Below are 21,794 nucleotides of genomic sequence, written 5' to 3'. Positions count from 1 at the left end.
CACATGCACGCGCACTCAAGCATTTTTCAGACATACAATACACTGTCATTCTGCAGTGTAAGACTTCTAATTGAAAATGCTGCTAACAGCAAGTGCACATATTGCATGTACAATACAGTGATCCACAATAATAACTGGAGCACGTATGTGGGGTACTGCTGTAAATATTGTTTAATGTTCATTAGTATTAATAGATTATTAAAATTTTACATTAGACGTTAGTGAGTATGGAGTTTTAATGTGGTTTGTATAACGACTTCCCTGTTTATGCGGTTTAAAGTAAAAAAAAACACATTATTTTCCACATACTGTTCATTATTGTTTCTCCTCTATGCCCCACCTTTCTAAAAAGCGAGGTGTGCTGTGATTGGCCAGCTATCCAGTGCGTTGTGATTGGCCGAATACCTCAAGCGTGAGACGGAAATGTTTCGCCCCTCACCATACTTTTGATGCTGTGTCTGGCCGGAGCGACAACACAAAAAGCATGAAAACCCATTACAAACGAGGCATTTGTTGCATCCAGTGGGGACATAATTACTTATTATAATGACTTATACTGTCTTTTTACGCGTTGCGTTGCATTGCATCACGCCGCGTAAACATAAAAAAATGAAAACGTACTTACATGAGTAGTTTCGCTTTCACAACGAAAAACACAGCGGCCTAGCGTGAGGGCAAGCCCCGGCTTAGCGTGCGCTGAGGCCGGGATAGAGTGAGCAGAGGCGGCGGGGTTGAGAACGGCGGGCCTGGCGGATGCGACGAATGAGCGGCAACCACATGTGACGACCCCGGGCTGAACTCCGCTTCGTCCACGGTGAAAGTTGATGTATTCCCTCAGCGACCAGCACAGATAAGCTCTAGGCATGACGAAGCGGATATCGTCCTCTTTTGGAAGACCAAACAAAGTAGTTTCGCTTTCACAACGAAGCACACAGCGCCTTCACGACATGGCTGCAGTGTCAACAATACAACAGTGAGAATAAAAGTTACGCCTTCTTTCTTTGAGTGAACATTTGGGCGGCGTTATGCAAATCTTCCCACATAGTGAGGTAGATATGTATAGGTGTGGCTGACTCTGAACTTTTGTAAAGAATATCTCTTTGGATTTGAGATTTTAGTCTTTGCAACTTTACAGATCTTCTTTATGCACCAAGAGCTTGTAACACTCCAAAGAGAAAGGAAAAATTTAAATCGCATCATATGACCCCTTTAATTTAAGCACCCTGGTAATCAAACACATTCACATTTATTAAAATAATAACGTTTATTCAAAGCAACTTACAAATGAGCAATACAACAAAGCAATTCATCTAAAGAGGCAGTTAGATAAGAAGTTGCATTATACAAAGTTTAAAAATTGCTCACAAAAGTAATTAGACATGTTTACTAGACGATGGCAGACAGATCCATTCACCCTCTGTGCCCTTCAGTTCTCCTCCTTAAACACTAAGATCACAATCCTCACTGTCATGTAAAAATATGAGATCGGAGCAAAGTGATACATCTGGGCACAAAGCCACTAACCATAGAATTGAAGGCCAGCAAATCTTTACCTGTGCAAAGGTCTTGTTCCTAAGGGTCTCTAGGTTTCGACAACTAAGCAGACATTCCGTAATGGCTTCAATGTAATCTGCCTCTCATTTGCCCCCAATGCTGTTTAATGTAATTTACAGAGCCACTGTAGATTCTATAGTGAAATTTGTCATCATTATGAGGTGCTGTTTTGCTGATTGGGTTTATTCTACTTCCTGTACCATTGATTCACCACCTAAAAATAAATAAGGAGGAGGTGGCATGTCCAGAATGGATTCAATGTCAACTGTTAGAAACATTTACGCACACACAAATACAGCAAATGGTTTTTTTTTCAGATGAGACCTGTCCATCAAATATGTGGGACTGCAAGAACCGTGGGGTTAATGGTACACAATATGGTCAGATTGTCTGGAGGCTAGAGGCAGGGCCGTACTTCCTTGAAGGTGAGTGACAGCACAGCCAACAACTGACTCCATCTTGATGTTATATAATATTTAATGGAATAGGAAGTTCGACAAAAGTATTGATACAGATTTTTTAAATTTATTTAACTTGTTTTACATTCTTGGTGCCCAGGATTCATCTTGAAATACTGAGCATGTTAGAAGTACTTAAGGTTATAAATATGAAACGTAATTTTCTTTTCTGCAATAAAATATCATGCTGACTCTACAAATATGATGGGCAGATTTGTTATGCTGGCACTCTTCTGGTTATCTCTTCTAGCTGAGACAAGGATCTGTTTTAAGTACTACCATGGAGTAAGCGGTGCGCTAAGGGCCACAACTCCCTGCATCACAGTCAAGAACCCCAGAGCCTCGGTCAGTTAGAGTGTGTCAGTGTGTGTGTCTGTGCAGACATTATTCTTTTGACTACATTATAGCTCACAAGAACACATGGTGTGGTTAAGTGCTTGGTTTTTCAATGTAATTTTGTGTAAGTAAGTTGTCATAAAGACAATAAATGCTAAAACATTTTCGGTGCATTCATCACACTGGAAATGGAAGGTCAAGCACATTGCATTGTGTGATAAGGTATCCAACACAGTAGTCTTTGATTGTGCATATATAAAATAAAATAAAATAAATACTGTACTGTAGCTACTGTAGCTTTCTTGTTCGCTACAGCCCATAATATGATTTGTAAAGGTTATAGAGTACTGTACATGAGGTGCTAAGTGCTTAATGGCTATTTGACTACATCCTCACATCTGTATGTTTGGAGGTCGAACATTTCTGAGTTCCTGTAAGTGCAGGCCATTTATCATGTCATTGGATGAATATAGGGAGCTCAGTCATATACATATGGCAGCTCCTTACCTCCTTAAAATACTAATTATTTATCACTGTAAGTCTGTGTTTATTACATAAGAAGGCCAGGTGTATGTTGCCACTCATATCAGTGTATCTTCCAGGTCGACGGTCAAGGTGAAGGACAGCAAGCTTCAGACAGCAGCCGAAAATTGGTCAGCTTTACCCTATCAGGTACGTTTTCTGTGTGCAAGAGATTAAAGGCAATGATCAAATGATGATTTATACTCTTTAAATAACTGTCAGTGACTTGTAATGCTGTTATCCTACTGGCAGAATTATTCAAGATGTTTTTTATAGCTAATTGGGCTGTTGTTTGTTTTAGATATCCGGGCTGTGGGGCTGAAGAAGGGGATGTTTTTTAACCCAGACCCTTATTTGAAGATGAGCATTTATCCAGGCAAGAGAAGTTGCTTTCCAACATTTTCTCATCATGGCCAAGAGAGACGATCTGGCATTACAACTAACACTACTAATCCTGTGTGGCATGGAGAGGTGATGCACACACACACACACACACACACAAGAGAAACAAACTCTCTAACGCAGGACATGAAAATATAGACACGTTCACATTCAAATAAACAACTGCTGAAACAGTTCAGATAAGATTTGGGGTTTTTTTCACCAATTCTTTCTTTGTTTTTCCATCTAGAAACACACTTTTGTGGCTCTTATGACAGACGTCTTAGTGATTGAGGTTAAAGACAAGTTTGCTAAAAGTCGGCCAATTATTAAGCGCTTTTTGGGTCAACTGAACATTCCGGTGCAGATGCTGCTAGAGAGACACGCATCAGGGTGAGCATCATGGCAGCATCTCATCTAATCATCACCACACTATAACGTGTGATTTACAGTGGGTATAGCAAAGAGACACCCCCCTTTAAAATAATCACATTTTGTTGCTTTGCAGCCTGAAATAAAGACGAACAGAGTTTTTGTTTTATCCAGCTGTATTTACTCAGTGCAACTTATAACATCCAAGTGAAAGATATAACACCAACATGTCAGAAAAAAATACAAAAATAATTAACCAGAATCACTGAGTTGGAAAAAAGATCACCCCCTTGTGTCAGTATTTTGTTGAACCACCTTTTGCTTTAATTACAGCCTTTATTCTGTTGGGATTTGCCTCTGTCTCTGTCTCTACCAACTTTGCACATTTAGACTTTGCAATATTATTTGCCCACTCTTCTTTGCAGAACAGCTCAAGTTCAGTTAAATTTGATGGTGACCGTTTGTGGACTGCAGTCTTTAAGTCATTCTGACTAGGCCATGCAAGGACATTCAACTTTTCCTCCTTCAACCACTGTGTGCTCAGTTTTGCTGTGTGCTTTGTGTCGTTGTCATGTTAGAAGGTAAACCTTCTTCCAATTCTGGCAGAGGGCAGCAGATTTTCCTCAAGAATTTGACGGTATTTTGCCCCGTCCATTTTTCCTTCTATCCTGACAAGTGCTCCAGTCCCTCCTGCAGAGAAACATATTCCATAACATTCATTCATTCATTCATTCATTATTTATTTATAAAGCACATTTTAAAACAACCCATGGTTGACCAAAGTGCTGTACAGATAATAGAAGTCAAATAAAGATACAAATGATAATCTCAATATATCTCTTCATGTAAACAAAATAATAATAATAATAAATTAGAAATCCACACTAAGCAAATGTGTTTTAAGTTTTGATTTGAAAGAGGAAAGTGATGACACCATTCGGATCGAAACCGGTAGGCTGTTCCAGAGTTTGGGGCCTACTGTCGCAAAAGCTCGGTCTCCACGATGTTTTAACCTCGATCTACACACAGAGAGCAATCCAAGGCTGCCTGATCTAAGTGACCTAGAAGGATTGTGATAATGTAAAATGTCAGAAAGATACGCTGGTGCTAGGCCATGTAATGCTTTAAAAACAAAAACTAGAATTTTAAAATCTATTCTCAGTTTGACTGGTAGCCAATGCAGAGAAGTTAAGATGGGAGAGATATGATCAAATTTTCGACTGTCAGTCAGCAGCCTGGCTGCAGCATTTTGTACCATTTGAACAATTAACAGCATATCACCACCTCCATGCTTTACTGGAGGAATGTTGTTATTTGGATGGTGAGCTATATTTGATTTCTGCCAGACATATCGTTTGATGCTGAGGCCAGTTAATTAAATTTTAGTCTCATTTGCCTCAGAATGTTAAAGTGTGTGTTTTGGCAAAGCTCAGTCGTGACTGCATGAGGCTTTTTCTTGAGGAGTGGCTTTTTTCTTGCAACCCTTCCATACAAGCCACATTTGTGGAGAATTTGTGATATTGTTGTCACATGCACACAATGGCCACTCTTTGTCAAAAATTCCTGCAGCTGCTTCAGAGTTGCTGTAGGCCTCTTGCCTCTGATCAGTTTCCTCTTGGCTCTTTCATCCAGTTTGAAGCGACGTCCTGATCCAGGGAGGGTCTGTGTTGTACCAAATACCTTCCACTTCTTAATAATAGACTTCACTGTGCTTCTAGGCATTGTTAAAACCTTTGAAATTGTTTTGTTTCATCTCCTGACTTGTGCCTGTCCACAACTTTATTCCAGAGATGTTTTGGCCACAGCTGATCACAGTGTCAAATGGCTTTGTGTGCCATTGAAAAGGTCATTAGCTCATTAGTCATTTTTAGGAGGGGGGTGATCCTTTTTCTCAACTTTTTTAAACTTTCTACTCATTAAAGAATCTCAGAAAGAAAGAAATGGTTTCCACAAAAATATTTTTGTGGAATGTTTTCAACATTGATAACAATAAGAAATGTTTTTTTAGCACCAAATCAGCATATTAGAATGATTTCTGAAGTTTAATGTGACACTGAAGACTGGAGTAATGGCTGCTGAAAATTGATTTGCCATCACAAGAATAAATTACATTTTATAATCTATAAAATAGAAAGCAGTTATTTTAAATTGTAACAATATTTCACAATATTATTGTTTTACTGTATTTTTGATAAAATAAATTGATGAGCATATTAGACTTAAAAAAATCTTAACCAACCTCAAACTTTACAACAGCACTTTGTGTGTAAATAAACGTGTGTTTATATGGCTTCAGGAACCAATCACTGAGCTTCTCTCTATGTCGTCGTTTGCCCACTGATCATGTGAGCGGTCAAATGCACTTTAAAGTGGATGTCACATCTATAGGCCAAGATGGTAAGATCACATACACATTTACGCTGACTAAGCTGTTCATTTTCAATGGTTTCGAAATAAGTTTACCCACTTCTCATAGACCTTTCCCCTGAGACGATTCTGGGGGCAGCAGCCCTCAATGGAGCTCCTGGAACCCCTTCAGATGATGAAGATCTGCCCCATCCTCTCCCTGTCTCATCAGCAGGCCCTTCCCCCACCGGCTCCCCGGGGTCCCATAGAAATGGGGAAGGGAGCAGCATTCCCTCCCCAGACACAGAGATGTATGGTACCATCCTGGACGATGAGGCCCCTTCTTCTCCTGACCCGCTCCAGGGTTCTTTCAGTGAGCAGCTTGATGCCACTGATGCCCCTAACGGCCCGGGAGATAGGCCTTTTGGGGCAGCTTCTCCCAAACTACGATCCAGCTTTCCCACACATACGCGCCTCAGCGCTATGTTGCATATTGACTCAGATGAAGATGAGGAGAGGTCTGCTGCTACGGAGGCTACACCACCAACATTTAATGGTGCTTCAAGGACTCAAAACACAACCACAAAACCACCAATTACAGAACCTGTTTTTGAAAGAACGGTAGAGGAACCTCCAGAAGAGGCTGACCTGGAGTCTGAAATAGAGACTCTGAATATAGGAACAGAGGTGGCTCCTGAGCCAGAGGTCATGCCAAGTTCAGTGGCCCCTGAGGTGGAAACTGCCAGTCTGATAGAGAGGCAAGAGGAAGAGGAGGAGGAGGAAGTGGAGGTAGAGGAGGAGGAAGAGGGGCTGGCACCCAGTGAGGAGCTGGCAACTGAAGTTGATATTTCTTCAATGGCATCTGACTGCTGCCCGGGCCTTATGTCTGCCTCTCAGGTCAGTTGCAGATTTACTGAAATAATTTTTTTTAATTTAAGTGGGTCAGTGACATATAAGAGTGTCCACAGTCTTTTACAAATCTATTTTAAAACAGTGTTGTTGTTGTTAACTAAAACGAATAAAAATTGCTTTTATTTATATATATATATATATATATGAAAACTTATACTTTCAAATTCAATGAAAATTTGAAATGTTTTGTATATAAAAAATTTTAAGTACTATAATTACTAAAACTAATATCAAAATAAATTAAAGCTAAATATAATTATAAAAAAAACAAAAACTAAATGACAAAAGTACATAACAAAATTACTAAAACCTAAACAAAATTAAAATGAAAACTGAACATATACAGATATAATATATAAGCTAATTCAAAAGCTAATTTAAAATATGAATAAATACTCTAATTGTTTTTAAATAATACTAAAATAACATTGGTTTAAATCACGTGCCAGGTTGACTTCAAATGGTTTTGAAACCGGTTTCCTAAACCTTGAATGAGTGTATTTAAATTTTTTTAAGATTTTTTTTTCTCATTTTGTTTTTCATAGTTGAGGTATACCTATGATGAAAATTACAGGCCTCTCTCATCTTTTTAAGTGGGAGAACTTGCACAATTGGTGGCTGACTAAATACTTTTTTGCCCCACTGTATATCATATATTTACACTCAGAACATTTTACTAAAGAGTTGGTTCACTTGCTTTGTCATAAAAAGGTCAAATTATATGCATGACTTTGAATAAATAATAATAAAAGAGTATGCCAAATTTCGTAATATAGTTTGCTTTTCAAGAATTTAATTCTTTTAATAAATATTTATTCTTTAGTATGATACATTGACAGTGTAATCATCCTGTCAGTTTTTTTAATTTATGGCCTAAAATATCAAAATTAATAATTTAAAAATGATATTACGGATAAAAACAGAAATGTATGAACAGCATTTTAATGTACTTTTGATTGAATTAACAGATAGAGCAAAATAATAAGTGTCACATGATTGAAGTGTTGGTTCTTCTGGCCCTTGCAGTATACCTGAAATGTTTGATGACAGTAAATACAAAGAGAGGGAAGGTAATTCTTCTCTATGAACTTGATCTTTATAGGAGGCAGAGCAGGGGGCAGAGGCAGCCATTGACCCAGGGGGAGAAGATCTTTCAGATGATCCACCCACAACTTATGAGGTTGCTGAAGAAACCGTTCTAAACAATGAGCTAGAGAGGGACACCCCAAAACCGGAACCATCAGCCATTGAGGAAGAGGAATGTGAAGATGTGACGGAGGACACAATGTCCAGAAGATGGAGCCTGGAGGCAACAACCGGTGTGTCACAGGAGGATGAAGAAGAGGAGGAGCTAATGCCATCAGTAGATGGAGAATCTGTGGAATCTGAGACCTTCATTACTGAGACAGAATCAGAATTAGGTATTGACAGAAGAATTGAGCTGACCTTCACTTGACAATTCATTTTAAGATGGAAAAAGACTCAAATTTGAGTTAAGAAATACATCCTGATGAAGTATGTAAAATATTGCAGGTGTCCCTCAGATCAACGGAGGTCAGCGTGTTCATTCTTTGCCATCTGTAAGACAAGACGCCCACCGATACCAGCGTGTGGATGAGCCCTTACCTCCCAGTGAGTGTGTGTATGTGTTTCTGTCCGTCTGCACATTTGTGTGTGTAAATACTTTGCTTATGTGTTTATGTGTTTGTTTGTAAAGACAGTATCGCCAAATTACTGTATGCCATTTTGGCTTAAAAACTTAATCAGGTACCATCACACTCTACTCTCCATTCTCATTTCCCACCTTTCTTTCCTCAGACTGGGAGGCTCGTATTGACAGTCATGGCCGTATCTTCTTTGTGGATCATGTGAACCGCACCACCACATGGCAGAGACCCACTGGTCCACCAGCTCCTCAGGGTCTGACCCGCTCCAGCTCCATACAGCAGATGGAGCAACTCAACCGCAGGTTAGTTTTTTTTATATAGGAATTAACATTTCATATTACAAAGCCAAATCTAACTTTTGACTGAGAGGACACACCCAGCAAACAGAATGTTCTAATGTTTTTGTGAATCAATTTCTAATGTTCTAAGAACATTCTTTAAAGGCTTTAATCTTTATAATCATACATTAACATTCCCATAATGTTCTTGAAACCAAAAATTGCTAGCTGTGTAGCAAAGGTGTGTTCACATGTACCTTGCATGCAAAATTTTGTCCATGTGATCTGGAATTTCATGAGAGGGACATGTGAAGTGAAACATTTCCCAACATTAAATTCAAGTTTGAAAATGAAAATGGAAGTTGAATTGTTTTAACCAGAAGCGATGAATTCATTGAACTTCTTGTTCACTTAAAAAATAGCTGAAACCCTGAAAACTCAAAAAATCTAGTAAAAATTACAGAAAGTATTGTGACAAGATGACTGGAATGAAAAATTATACTTGGAGTTTCATTGTACAAAGTACTACATTTCTGAATGTATGATTACTGTATTGTCTTTCTGGCAGGTATCAGAGTATTCGTAGAACAATGACCAGTGAAAGGTCTGAGGAACAAAGAGTGGATGAGCCTCCTTCTGAAGAGACTGACCTGCTGCCCCACTCCATCTGTGGTAAGCTGTCAATCACATTGAGAAATATAGATGATAACGTTTGGGAACACAAATGATCACTATGCTGAGATAAATGTAAGATGGCATAGTGTGGGTAGAATAAAAGGTTTTTGTTCAGTCTGTGTTTGTTGATTTGTCTGTTCTCGTGTAGAATACCGAAGGGACGGCTTTATGGGTCAAGCCAGCTCACGTTCTCGTCTGGCTTTGCTGCTTCAGTCTCCTGGTGCAAAGTTCCTCTCCAGTCCAGACTTCTTCTCTGTTCTGCATTCTAATTCTGTGAGCTAAAGCACACAGTGACACAGATGTCAGTGCTTACACGCACACCTCAAACTAAGTTGATAATGTATAGCTGGCATTATTACAAAGCTATGGAGCACATTATGTGGGGGAAAAAACAAGAGAACATGGCTACATAACACTCTGCCTAGCAATATGAATACTGCAGCACTAATACAATATTAATGTATATGTTATGTTATTTAATGCTCAATCTAAGTTACCTTTTTTTCAGGGCTAGTTAGCTAACATATGTAGTTACATTGTCAAATGTTTTCCACTATTTTAAATTCTGTCTCATCCATGACTTTGTGTCTCTTATACTGTTTTTCTGAGCTATGTTTTTGTCTTGCTTTAAATGGGGACGCCTGGGCTTCTAGCCAGATAACAAATATTTCATGTTCACTTCTTATGTTCAAACACTGAAGTCCTCTTAGGACATTTTTACTGCATTCAGTATCTAACTATTACTGCAAAATGGCACTAATTTGCTATTTTAACTTGTGTTGATATGAGAGAAATTGTAGAATAAAACAAAACTTGGAAGTAGCAGTGGTATGTTGCCACAGAAAATGGTCACGTATCCATGTCATGTCATTATAGCAAAATATTTAAATGCACAGTGACTTGACTGACCAATCGGAATCAATTATTAAGGAAGCTGTGCAGTGATTATCAGATTTTGTTTTTATATTTCCCTTCAGAGTGCCTATCGCATGTTCACAAGTAACACATGTCTGAAGCACATGATCAGTAAAGTTCGACGGGAAGTACATCACTTCGAGCGGTACCAGCACAACCGGGACCTTGTCAACTTCCTCAATCTGTTCTCCAACGAGCAGCTGGAGCTACCACGGGGCTGGGAGATGAAACACGACCCCACTGGGAAGGTGTGTGTTTGTTTTTTCTCTCTCCATCAGGAACTGTGCACATGTTCTTTCTTAGGGGCCTCTAGACCTGCATATGAGTAGTCTAACGGGATAAACTGTACAGACAGAAACTGAAAGCTGAGTTTAGGATGTTCATGCAGGCCCATCTGGTTGTCTCCTTAATGCTTTAATTAGTGTCTCTGACCGGAACAATGAACAGATGTTTGTCTTATTGATTCTAATCGGCCTGTCCGTTCTGTATACTTCTGCTGATGTTTCACATACGGTTCTTTGCTCACACTCTCTGTCTATGTGTTTATGGACCACAGCCCTTCTTTGTGGATCATAACTGTCGTGCCACATCATTCATTGACCCACGGCTGCCCTTACAGAACTCCCGGTCCAGCGGCCTGCTGGCTCACCGACAGCACCTGTCCCGTCAGCGCAGCCACAGTGCAGGAGAGGTGAGAACTGTAGTTTTGTATACAGTACAGATTTTAGCAATACACCGTGTCCGTGGTAGTGTAGAGTTAAATAAAGTGATTAACAAAATAAAATTTTGTCCTTTTGTCAGTTGTGTGGTTTCTATTTCTGTCGCTTCAAACAAGGTATCCCTGCCCACAGTGAAATCTTATTGCTCCTGGATGTGTTTTTAATGTGCTGTCTAGTTACCTAGTTTCTCTAACAATAATACTAAATTAATTGCTTGCATCTAAAAAACCTAAATCGGGCGTTATCGTGAGGAAAATACACTGAAATTATGAAGCCTCCTCTCATGTTTCAGGTAGCAGATGACTCTCGCTCTCTGAGTCCTCCTGTCCAGGGACGGTCGTCAAGAAACAGTCAGTATCAGGACTTGGTGCCTGTAGGTGAGTGTGCACTCACATGTTTACAAAGTGTGCACACACTGACATATCATCACATGTGCACAGACACATTACACATCTGTGTTTTTACAGCATATAATGAGAAGATTGTCGCCTTTCTGCGACAGCCCAACATTTTTGAGATTCTGCAAGAGAGACAGCCAGAGCTTGTGAGAAACCACTCGCTTAGGTACATTTTTCTACAGTTTTGTGTTGAAACAACAGATGTCAACGGAGTGCAGAATTTCATACTGTACATTTAAGAGATTGTGCTACAGTTATGTACAGTTTTCATTATATTATAGCTAAATGGTAAAATATGTTTCATATTTTTTTGGTTGTGTTTCAGAGAGAAGGTACAGTTCATCCGCAATGAGGGGCCAACCGGGTTGTCCCGTCTGTCTAGTGATGCAGACCTAGTTATATTGCTCAGGTTAGTGTCCGCAGTGTTTGCATCAAATTTAATTACAGCTAACCATGTGCCTGCCTGTTTCCCTTTGCTTGAGATAGGCATGCATTAGTTGACTGTGTATGTACTATACGCTACCATTCAAAAATTTGGGTTCAGAAATTTATTTTCTTTCTTTTTTTTTGTTGTTGAAGGAAATACTTTTATTCAACAACGATGCATTCAAGTGATCAAAAGTGACAGTAAGGACATTTACAGTGTTATGATTTCCATTTTAAATAAATGCTGTTTTTTTTTTTTTTTTCATCAAAGAATCCTGAAAGAAATGTTTGACAGTTTCCACAAAAATATTAAGAAGCACAGCTGCACTGATGATAATAATAAGAAATATTCCTTGAGCATCAAATCAGCATATTAGAATGGTATCTAAAGGATCGTGTGACACTGAAGTCTAGAGTAATGGCAGCTGAAAATTCAGATTTTAAAATATATTAAAATGGTAAATAGTTATTATAAATTGTAATATTTCACAATATTATTGTTGGTGTTATATTTTTGATCAAATAAATGCATGCTTGATGAGCTTTCTTTCAAAAAACATTAAAAAGTCTTAAAACAGCCCAAAACTTTTGAACAGTAGTGTATATGTTAAAAAAAGCTGTGTACCTATTTTATGATGGCCTGACTTTGTACACCTAGCTCAGGTTAGAATACACACGCCTGTTACCTGGCCCTCTCTCCTTGCAGCCTGTTTGAAGAGGAAGTGATGTCTTATGTGCCGCCCAATGCCTTACTGCTCTCCAGCTACTCTCATGCCTCCCCACAGAGCTCCCCTGGTGAGACGTCACATGACCTGGACTCACATCTTAACAAACAATTCCATGTTTCCCCCTTTTTCCCGCCTTGTATCCTCCATTACAAGACTTAATAATGAGCTAATGAAAGTGGAAGACCCTGTGGACTAATCTGTGTGTTAACCTGATCACGCATGTGTTTAAAACAGTTATTCTGATTGTGATTTGCTTTTAATTGTTAGAAGAGCCTTGCATTGTGAATCGATTGCCAAGGTAGGATTCAACCCACTTTTCATTCCAGCTATTCACATCTTCTCTTGCTCTCAGGAACTCCACGAGCCAATGCTCGAGCCCCTGCACCCTACAAGAGGGATTTTGAGGCCAAACTAAGAAACTTTTACCGCAAAATGGAAACCAAGGGTTACGGGCAGGGCCCAGGAAAAGTGAAGTGAGTTCCATCTTCAAACACATTTGATAATTCTCTATCAACAACAAGCATCTGATGTCCACCAGTTCAGTGGTTGGTTGAAAGAATTGAAATCCTGTCTAATGGAGTCTAATATTTGAAATAAGTAAAGTATATTGATAAATGGACTATGGACTATTTTTCAACTTTAGTTTCCGCTTCTACCAAGAAATTAGCATTGTAAACATTAAATAACTTGGTTGTTTCTACAACTAGAATTTGTTCTAGATCTTTAGCCAAAACAATATGGTGCGTCAAGGTAAACTGTCAGCGCCAAACATTGAGCCAATTTAATATGCTTAAATTCATCTGCCCTTCTCTGGATACTCTGGTTTATTGTGTCCTTACCTTTCTAGGTTAATAATTAGAAGAGATCACCTGCTGGAGGACGCTTTCAACCAGGTCATGTGTTATTCTCGCAAAGACCTCCAGAGAAGCAGACTTTATGTCAGCTTTGTTGGAGAAGAAGGGTTGGTGGTGTACATATTTTCTGTGCTTATTGCTTTGACCTGTGTATTATTGAGATCATTTAATTGATGTTTCTACATTAGTTCATTTCATGCAGATGGCAAAGCTGACTCATAACAGTAGCTATAATTTAAGTGAGATGCCCCTTTAGTTCATTTTACATTTTGTAACCTAAACCACATTTAAAAACTAATTATTAAATATATTTGTGCATTGATTGGAAATTGTCAGTGCATTATATAGGTGTCTGTTTTTCTTCAGGCTGGACTATAGTGGACCATCCAGAGAGTTCTTCTTCCTGGTTTCCCGTGAGCTCTTTAACCCATACTATGGACTATTTGAATACTCAGCTAATGACACTTACACTGTGCAGATCAGCCCCATGTCAGCCTTTGTGGACAACCATCATGAATGGTAATCAACCGATGGATGGATAAATTTAATTTACAATCAGTGTCCATTGGGTTTTATATATTTTTAGACTAATCTTGTCTTCTTTAGGTTCCGGTTCAGTGGACGCATCCTGGGGCTTGCTCTAATTCATCAGTACCTGTTGGATGCATTCTTCACCCGACCCTTCTACAAAGGCCTTCTTCGCATGTAAGTCTTCACTTTGAGCACATGAGGATGTAAACTCTGTGTAATTCTGTCACGTAATATGTAATATATATCTTTTTGCAGTCCATGTGATCTGAGTGATCTAGAGTTTTTGGATGAGGAGTTCCATCAGAGTCTCCAGTGGATGAAGGACAATGACATTGAAGATACGCTAGACCTCAACTTTACTGTCAATGAAGAGGTGTTTGGACAGGTACTAATGGCTTATGGGTATGTGTTTGTGAGCGTTGGCTGATAACACCAGTATATTTAGAGGACTAATCTGGGATTTAGCTGATCTCTCAATATTTGATAGTAAATATTTGAGCACTATTGAACATTTACATCTAGAATTCCAAAAAGAAAAAGTGCACTTTAAATACCCGGATGATGCACTTTAATAACTGAAAAAACAAAGTGTGGAATTGTGGACACTTCATGCACTCAACTGTCGTAGCTTTAATTATGTAGAAGGGGGAGGGGCTATCATATTCCAATTATGAATGACAAAATAACCTTATATAAATCATTAACTACATGGTTGAGTACATAGTGCATAGGTTCATAGTGTATAAGTGCATAGTGTATAGTGTGTCATTTGGGGTGCAGCTATATTTGGCTCTCTTTTAATAGTTATTCTGTTTTTCTGTATGTTACTTTTCTAAGTGATATGACGTTTTCGCTTGGCAGTTGGAAAAAAAAAACAATTCACATAGATTTGCACTGAAAAGCAAATATACAAACATCCTGGCCACAACTCAGACAACACCCTAGCAACCACCCAAACCACCATAGCAACACTCAGAACACTTTAACAATGGAATTAGGACTTGGAAAGCTGTCAGAACAAGATTATGACCGCGAATTCTGAACTTTCTTCAGAAATGTAACATCTGTTTTAGTTAGTCAAGTTCATTGTGAAGTTGTATAATATGGGAGTGAACTAGAGGTTTCTTTATGTCAGATTACAGAGCGTGAGCTGAAGCCGGGTGGGTCTGGCATCCCTGTGTCAGACAAGAACAAGAAAGAATATATTGAACGCATGGTGAAGTGGCGGATTGAGAGGGGTGTAGCCCAGCAGACCGAGAGTCTTGTGCGAGGATTCTATGAGGTATGACATCATCCGAATCTGTGAATATTAATGACTCATGATTTAACTCTGGTTGATCTGAGACCATGTGACTGCGCAGGTGGTGGACATCCGTCTCGTCTCCGTGTTTGATGCCCGAGAGCTGGAGCTGGTCATTGCTGGGACCGCGGAGATTGACCTAACCGACTGGAGAAACAATACAGAATACAGAGGAGGTATTTTACTGGATTCAGGTGTTGTTTCACACCAGGATATCATACAGCAGGATACCATAATGTGACTTTATCTCTGTCTTTGAAGGTTACCATGACAACCACATAGTGATTCGATGGTTCTGGGCTGCAGTGGAGCGTTTCAACAACGAACAGAGACTACGGCTCCTTCAGGTATACCCAGAACAGCGTGGGTCTCTTATACTACCATTTAGACTAAATGTATCACAGTTTCCACAAAAATATTAAGCAGCAAGAGTTTTCAACATTGATAAGATTAGAATGAGTTTTGAAGGATCATGTGACACTGAAGAAACGGATGCTAAAATCTCCGATTTGCCATCACAGAAATACAATTTAAATTTGAATATATATTCAAATAGAAAATAGTTATCATAAATTGTAATAATATTTCACAATATTGCTGTATTTTTGATTAAATAAATGCAGCCATGGTGAGCATAAGAGATCAATGAAATTCAATTACGGTAAGTCAATATGTATTTTTTGCGTTTTTCCAGTTTGTTACCGGCACTTCCAGCATTCCCTATGAGGGCTTTGCATCTCTGCGAGGTAGCAATGGCCCACGTCGATTCTGTGTGGAGAAATGGGGCAAAGTGACCTCCCTCCCACGGTATTTCTGAGCTTTTTTATGTGTAGTGTCTCACACAAAGATCTTACAGTATATGTTATCCCATACTGATTATCAATCAGCTAATGCCATATTGTCTGTATATGTTTGTGTAGGGCTCACACCTGCTTTAACCGCCTGGATCTCCCTCCCTACCCCTCCTTCTCCATGCTCTATGAGAAGATGCTCACTGCTGTGGAGGAGACCAGCACCTTTGGTCTGGAGTGAGCTCCAATCATAGCCAAAGTGCTACTGATTTTTTTTTTCCCAGTTCTCCACAGTCTGGCTTACCACGCAGGCTTTATTCTCACCCCTCAATCTTCCCTACGACCTTGGTAATCGGACACTTACATAATAGTTTTGTTGAAGTCTTCGGAACTGGAATATATGCTATCAAATGACACAATGGGCATGTGCCAACTCCTGCTCTATACTGTATGGACTCAAAATCCTATGATAACTGCATTCAATTCCTCACACAAAACAGACTTACACATTCACAGAAATCAGAGCTGAAGTCTTGATCTGGTTTTGGTTTTTGGAATGGTCTAGACCAGTATATTTTGATCTAGGTTGAAGGGTTTTGCCTTTTGTTCTTGAATGAGCTGCTTTGTTAAGTCCAAAGATGTTTCATTACAGTAATGTAGCCATTCCATTCCATATCTATAGGGTTTGAAGGAACAAACCTGAGGGTTTTTGCTGCAGGGCTTTGTCATGGAGATATGATGTCAGTCAAGAAGAACTTTTTTGGTTTCAAAGGTTTCACTTCTTGTTGGCGGTCTTGGTTTTGAAGGGTCTGATTCTGGACCTAAATGATATTGATCTTGGCTGGAGCTCTGAAAACACAACACCTCATTTTTTCCATCTTTAAATAGAATGAAAACACACAAAACAGCATGCACACTCTCTCATAGAGATTCTTGCACCAAATGTAGTGGTTGTAGAATAGCAACCTGAACGTCCTATGTTCAAACCGTGAACTAGAAAGTTCCTCTATCACCTCTTGTGCCCTTGAGCAAGACATTTATCAGCAGACTGTTCCAGGGGACTGTAAATGTAGTAATTCACTTTGGTTGGCTGACACTGATTAACTAACAAACATCAACACTCAGTACTTTGTAACATGCACACATTTTTTAATCCACTTCTCAACCTTTTATGCAACCCACTAATGTTACTAAAAAACTATGAATGTATAAACACTGATCATCATGTGCAATGTGTGCAACAGATTTGTGTGTATCAGGAAAGGAAGATTTGTTCTTAAGAGTCCATCATAAGGAGACCTATTGTTCTAAACTGTGGTGACAGACACAAACAGTAGCCTTGAAATGATCTTTATTAAAATGTATAGTTGGGTATAGTTAATAACATGGTGATGTGTGCAGTCCACTGGAGTAACTTAAAACCAGGGCTGCAGTGGTTAAAACCAGTAAAAAAAACAACAAGCTTCTTCTGCTATGGAAAAATAAAGGAAAACGAAAGAAAGAAAAAAGATTAGAAGAACTGTTTAACGTGTAGGGAGCAGCAAGCCAAACTAAAACACACTTGCACAAGTGGTATGAAGTATTTTGGAAATATGGCATAATAATGGAACAATCTCTGAGCAGGAATTTCCATTTAATGAACAACAGATGGAAGCTCAACGCTAAAATAATGGATTAAAGGTCCTCATTTTTGGGTGACAAAGTTATATCCCTCGTTTACAGACATGTAGTTTCCTTCTGTGGTCCCTTTCCCAAGCCCTCACACACACACACACACTCAGCAATACACAAAAATTACACACCCACACAAATGCTGATCTGGCCAAAGCACGGATCCTAGGATATGGATTTGTCTTAAAACAGCTCCTTTCTCTATGTAACTGATCTTTGGATAAAATACTGCATGCAGGGTCAACAAAGCAGTACCTGAGTTTGACCCTTAGATGATGTTGTGTCATAGCTTGATATTGCATGCTGGAATTAGTGAAACAACTGGAGTCCAGATTAGCTTTATTTGCATGAGAAGTTGCTGTTAATTAGGGCTGGGATGGGATGGGACTGGGGACAAAAATAAATAAATAATGTCACTTCCATACTTTTCATACTTCATCTGCGCTGTTATTTAAACTTTATGGGTCACTGATCATGTAAAATGTTGATGAAAGAGCCATCACTTAAAAACAGTTGGTAAAAATATGAACCTGCATGCGCTCCATGATGTGTCCATATTTGTATATAGCTGTAATATGTGTATGTCAGTCTTGTCCTGTGTTTAAATGATATTTTGCACTGAATGTACCAGAGATGTGAGTGCTAGTCTGGTCTCTTTTGGTGTTTGTCTTTGTGGTTTGTGAGTCTACTTTTATTTGTTTGAAATTGTACTTTTCTCACTGACACAGTACTGGCAGATTTGAAAAGTGTTAGAGCCATGATTTACATTTGATCTTTCTGCTTGGCCAATCAAACTGCACATGTCAGCTTATTCATTGAGTTTGCCTTTCCATGTTCCAAAGTCCAGTGCTTCAGTTGTCTACTGTAAGGACAAGAAAAGCCCAAAGATCCAGACATGCAAAGTTCCAGCCCATTTCACACTGATGGTATTAAAAGGTGTAAAACAGCAGGCACTGAACACTCAAAAACAAAAACAAAAACCTGCCTACTTTACAGATCAAAATTAGATCTTTTTTTTCTGAAATATTGGTAATCTTCATCACTCAAAATTTTAAGGAATGCTGTTTGTATGCCACTGTTCGGCTAACAGGTTTTACAAAATAACCAGAGAATTTGAACAAAAAACATTATTTTGTGGAAAACACAGTGATCATAATTAGAGAACAGTAACCACTGTAGCATGAAAGAAGATTACAACAAAAATTTTGGAGGGTTACAGCTGCCAGAAATTAGTAGGAGAGCGGTGTAGAGGCCCTTGCTTTGAATGACTTCAGCATCTGCGTGATGTGTCCCTAGTTTCTCACACTGCGCTGGTATGATCTTGGTCCACTCTTCTTCCAGTCCCTTCCATAGTTTGGTAACTATAGTGGGTTTCTTGGCCATAACTTTGTCGCCAAGGATTTTTCAGAGATTTTCAATCTGGTTTAGATCAGGACTCGGCCATCCTTTTCATTATGTCAGTATCCTTAGCTTCAAGGAACTGCTTTATCTGTTTATCAGTGTGACAGGGGCATTGTCTTGCATGAAAATTGCAGGCTGATTGGGAGATGCTAGCAGTGAAGGAACTGCATGTTGCTGAATGAGGTTCTGATAAATATTTTCATTCACTATGGATTTGTCTTAAAACAGCTCCTTTCTCTATGTAACTGATCTTTGGATAAAATACTGCATGCAGGGTCAACAAAGCAGTACCTGAGTTTGACCCTTAGATGATGTTGTGTCATAGCTTGATATTGCATGCTGGAATTAGTGAAACAACTGGAGTCCAGATTAGCTTTATTTGCATGAGAAGTTGCTGTTAATTAGGGCTGGGATGGGATGGGACTGGGGACAAAAATAAATAAATAATGTCACTTCCATACTTTTCATACTTCATCTGCGCTGTTATTTAAACTTTATGGGTCACTGATCATGTAAAATGTTGATGAAAGAGCCATCACTTAAAAACAGTTGGTAAAAATATGAACCTGCATGCGCTCCATGATGTGTCCATATTTGTATATAGCTGTAATATGTGTATGTCAGTCTTGTCCTGTGTTTAAATGATATTTTGCACTGAATGTACCAGAGATGTGAGTGCTAGTCTGGTCTCTTTTGGTGTTTGTCTTTGTGGTTTGTGAGTCTACTTTTATTTGTTTGAAATTGTACTTTTCTCACTGACACAGTACTGGCAGATTTGAAAAGTGTTAGAGCCATGATTTACATTTGATCTTTCTGCTTGGCCAATCAAACTGCACATGTCAGCTTATTCATTGAGTTTGCCTTTCCATGTTCCAAAGTCCAGTGCTTCAGTTGTCTACTGTAAGGACAAGAAAAGCCCAAAGATCCAGACATGCAAAGTTCCAGCCCATTTCACACTGATGGTATTAAAAGGTGTAAAACAGCAGGCACTGAACACTCAAAAACAAAAACAAAAACCTGCCTACTTTACAGATCAAAATTAGATCTTTTTTTTCTGAAATATTGGTAATCTTCATCACTCAAAATTTTAAGGAATGCTGTTTGTATGCCACTGTTCGGCTAACAGGTTTTACAAAATAACCAGAGAATTTGAACAAAAAACATTATTTTGTGGAAAACACAGTGATCATAATTAGAGAACAGTAACCACTGTAGCATGAAAGAAGATTACAACAAAAATTTTGGAGGGTTACAGCTGCCAGAAATTAGTAGGAGAGCGGTGTAGAGGCCCTTGCTTTGAATGACTTCAGCATCTGCGTGATGTGTCCCTAGTTTCTCACACTGCGCTGGTATGATCTTGGTCCACTCTTCTTCCAGTCCCTTCCATAGTTTGGTAACTATAGTGGGTTTCTTGGCCATAACTTTGTCGCCAAGGATTTTTCAGAGATTTTCAATCTGGTTTAGATCAGGACTCGGCCATCCTTTTCATTATGTCAGTATCCTTAGCTTCAAGGAACTGCTTTATCTGTTTATCAGTGTGACAGGGGCATTGTCTTGCATGAAAATTGCAGGCTGATTGGGAGATGCTAGCAGTGAAGGAACTGCATGTTGCTGAATGAGGTTCTGATAAATATTTTCATTCACCCTGCCATGTAGCTGTATAAGAGGCCCAACTCCTGCTGCAGAAAAAAACATGACACTTCCTCTACCACCTTCTACAGACTTCTTTATGCACTTAGGGTTCAGTCTTTCCCCATTTTGATGCCAAACAAAATGTTTCCCATCAGACCCAAATAAATTTAAATTAAATAAAAAATAAAACTTGCTCTCATCACTAAAGTGAACTTTGGACCAGTTCTTCTCTCTCCACACAACATGCTCCTCAGCAAAGGTGAGCCTAGCCTTTTGATTCTTTCTGCTGATGAGAGGCTTGGCCACTGCACTTTCAGACTGTCTTCTCTTAAACATGCAGAGACAGATCCATACCCTGTTCAGCACTGAACTGGCAAGCAATTCCAGCTGCAGTGTTGAACCAATTCCCCATTGAGAGTCTCTGAATTATCCTGTCTTCTCGTGCATTTGCATCCTGTCTTACATGCTTACATACTTGCCTTTTTAGGAGACTTGAATGAATTTGTGTCATTGTAAACCTGCAATGTGCAAGAAATCACAGATCTAGCATGGCCAACTTCTCTTGCAGTGGCTGAAAGGGTCATCCCTTTGGCCTTCATCTGGACAACCTCCAGTTGCAGGGTTTCAGTCACCTTAGAGTGGCCCGCCATCTTGCAATCTCAGTGAAAATAAGTTCAAATAGTACTAAGCAGTGACCTTGAAATTTAGGAAATCGTAGGTTGTTCTGTAATTTTGATCTCTGTGTGTGTAAATATTATAAAAGAATGTTTTCACATTTGCGTTTCCGAATGACAAAAAGTTTTTTTCTTTATATATATATATATATATAAATATATACAGTAGCGGCCGTTTATCGTTATTGTCCATAGCATTAGGTAATTATCTATCTATCTATCTATCTATCTATCTATCTATCTATCTATCTAT

General features: G+C 39.0%; 1 protein-coding gene across 1 annotated transcript in view; it reads left to right on the top strand.

Moving 5' to 3' along the window:
- The window catches only part of hecw2a (HECT, C2 and WW domain containing E3 ubiquitin protein ligase 2a), a 17,415-nt gene extending 953 nt beyond the window's left edge, over positions 1 to 16,462 (top strand). The window contains exons 2-29 of the mRNA XM_016293100.1: positions 1,872 to 1,979; positions 2,263 to 2,357; positions 2,951 to 3,020; positions 3,172 to 3,341; positions 3,502 to 3,644; positions 5,920 to 6,020; positions 6,100 to 6,866; positions 7,984 to 8,302; positions 8,415 to 8,513; positions 8,700 to 8,850; positions 9,395 to 9,498; positions 9,650 to 9,774; positions 10,479 to 10,664; positions 10,973 to 11,107; positions 11,428 to 11,512; positions 11,603 to 11,699; positions 11,859 to 11,942; positions 12,666 to 12,754; positions 13,040 to 13,160; positions 13,535 to 13,648; positions 13,908 to 14,060; positions 14,148 to 14,246; positions 14,328 to 14,457; positions 15,208 to 15,354; positions 15,434 to 15,548; positions 15,634 to 15,719; positions 16,067 to 16,179; positions 16,293 to 16,462. Coding sequence (XP_016148586.1) covers positions 1,872 to 1,979; positions 2,263 to 2,357; positions 2,951 to 3,020; positions 3,172 to 3,341; positions 3,502 to 3,644; positions 5,920 to 6,020; positions 6,100 to 6,866; positions 7,984 to 8,302; positions 8,415 to 8,513; positions 8,700 to 8,850; positions 9,395 to 9,498; positions 9,650 to 9,774; positions 10,479 to 10,664; positions 10,973 to 11,107; positions 11,428 to 11,512; positions 11,603 to 11,699; positions 11,859 to 11,942; positions 12,666 to 12,754; positions 13,040 to 13,160; positions 13,535 to 13,648; positions 13,908 to 14,060; positions 14,148 to 14,246; positions 14,328 to 14,457; positions 15,208 to 15,354; positions 15,434 to 15,548; positions 15,634 to 15,719; positions 16,067 to 16,179; positions 16,293 to 16,404 — 4,118 coding nt within the window. The 3' untranslated portion in view covers positions 16,405 to 16,462. The remainder of the gene's footprint in view (positions 1 to 1,871; positions 1,980 to 2,262; positions 2,358 to 2,950; positions 3,021 to 3,171; positions 3,342 to 3,501; positions 3,645 to 5,919; positions 6,021 to 6,099; positions 6,867 to 7,983; positions 8,303 to 8,414; positions 8,514 to 8,699; positions 8,851 to 9,394; positions 9,499 to 9,649; positions 9,775 to 10,478; positions 10,665 to 10,972; positions 11,108 to 11,427; positions 11,513 to 11,602; positions 11,700 to 11,858; positions 11,943 to 12,665; positions 12,755 to 13,039; positions 13,161 to 13,534; positions 13,649 to 13,907; positions 14,061 to 14,147; positions 14,247 to 14,327; positions 14,458 to 15,207; positions 15,355 to 15,433; positions 15,549 to 15,633; positions 15,720 to 16,066; positions 16,180 to 16,292) is intronic.
- The last annotated feature ends 5,332 nt before the right edge of the window (positions 16,463 to 21,794 follow it).

The sequence above is a fragment of the Sinocyclocheilus grahami genome, unplaced genomic scaffold, assembly GCF_001515645.1.
Source record: "Sinocyclocheilus grahami isolate Dianchi unplaced genomic scaffold, SAMN03320097.WGS_v1.1 scaffold298.1, whole genome shotgun sequence".
Lineage (NCBI taxonomy): Eukaryota > Metazoa > Chordata > Actinopteri > Cypriniformes > Cyprinidae > Sinocyclocheilus > Sinocyclocheilus grahami.
Note: the sequence above shows the minus strand (reverse complement) of the source record. Positions and strands in the feature narration are given on the sequence as shown.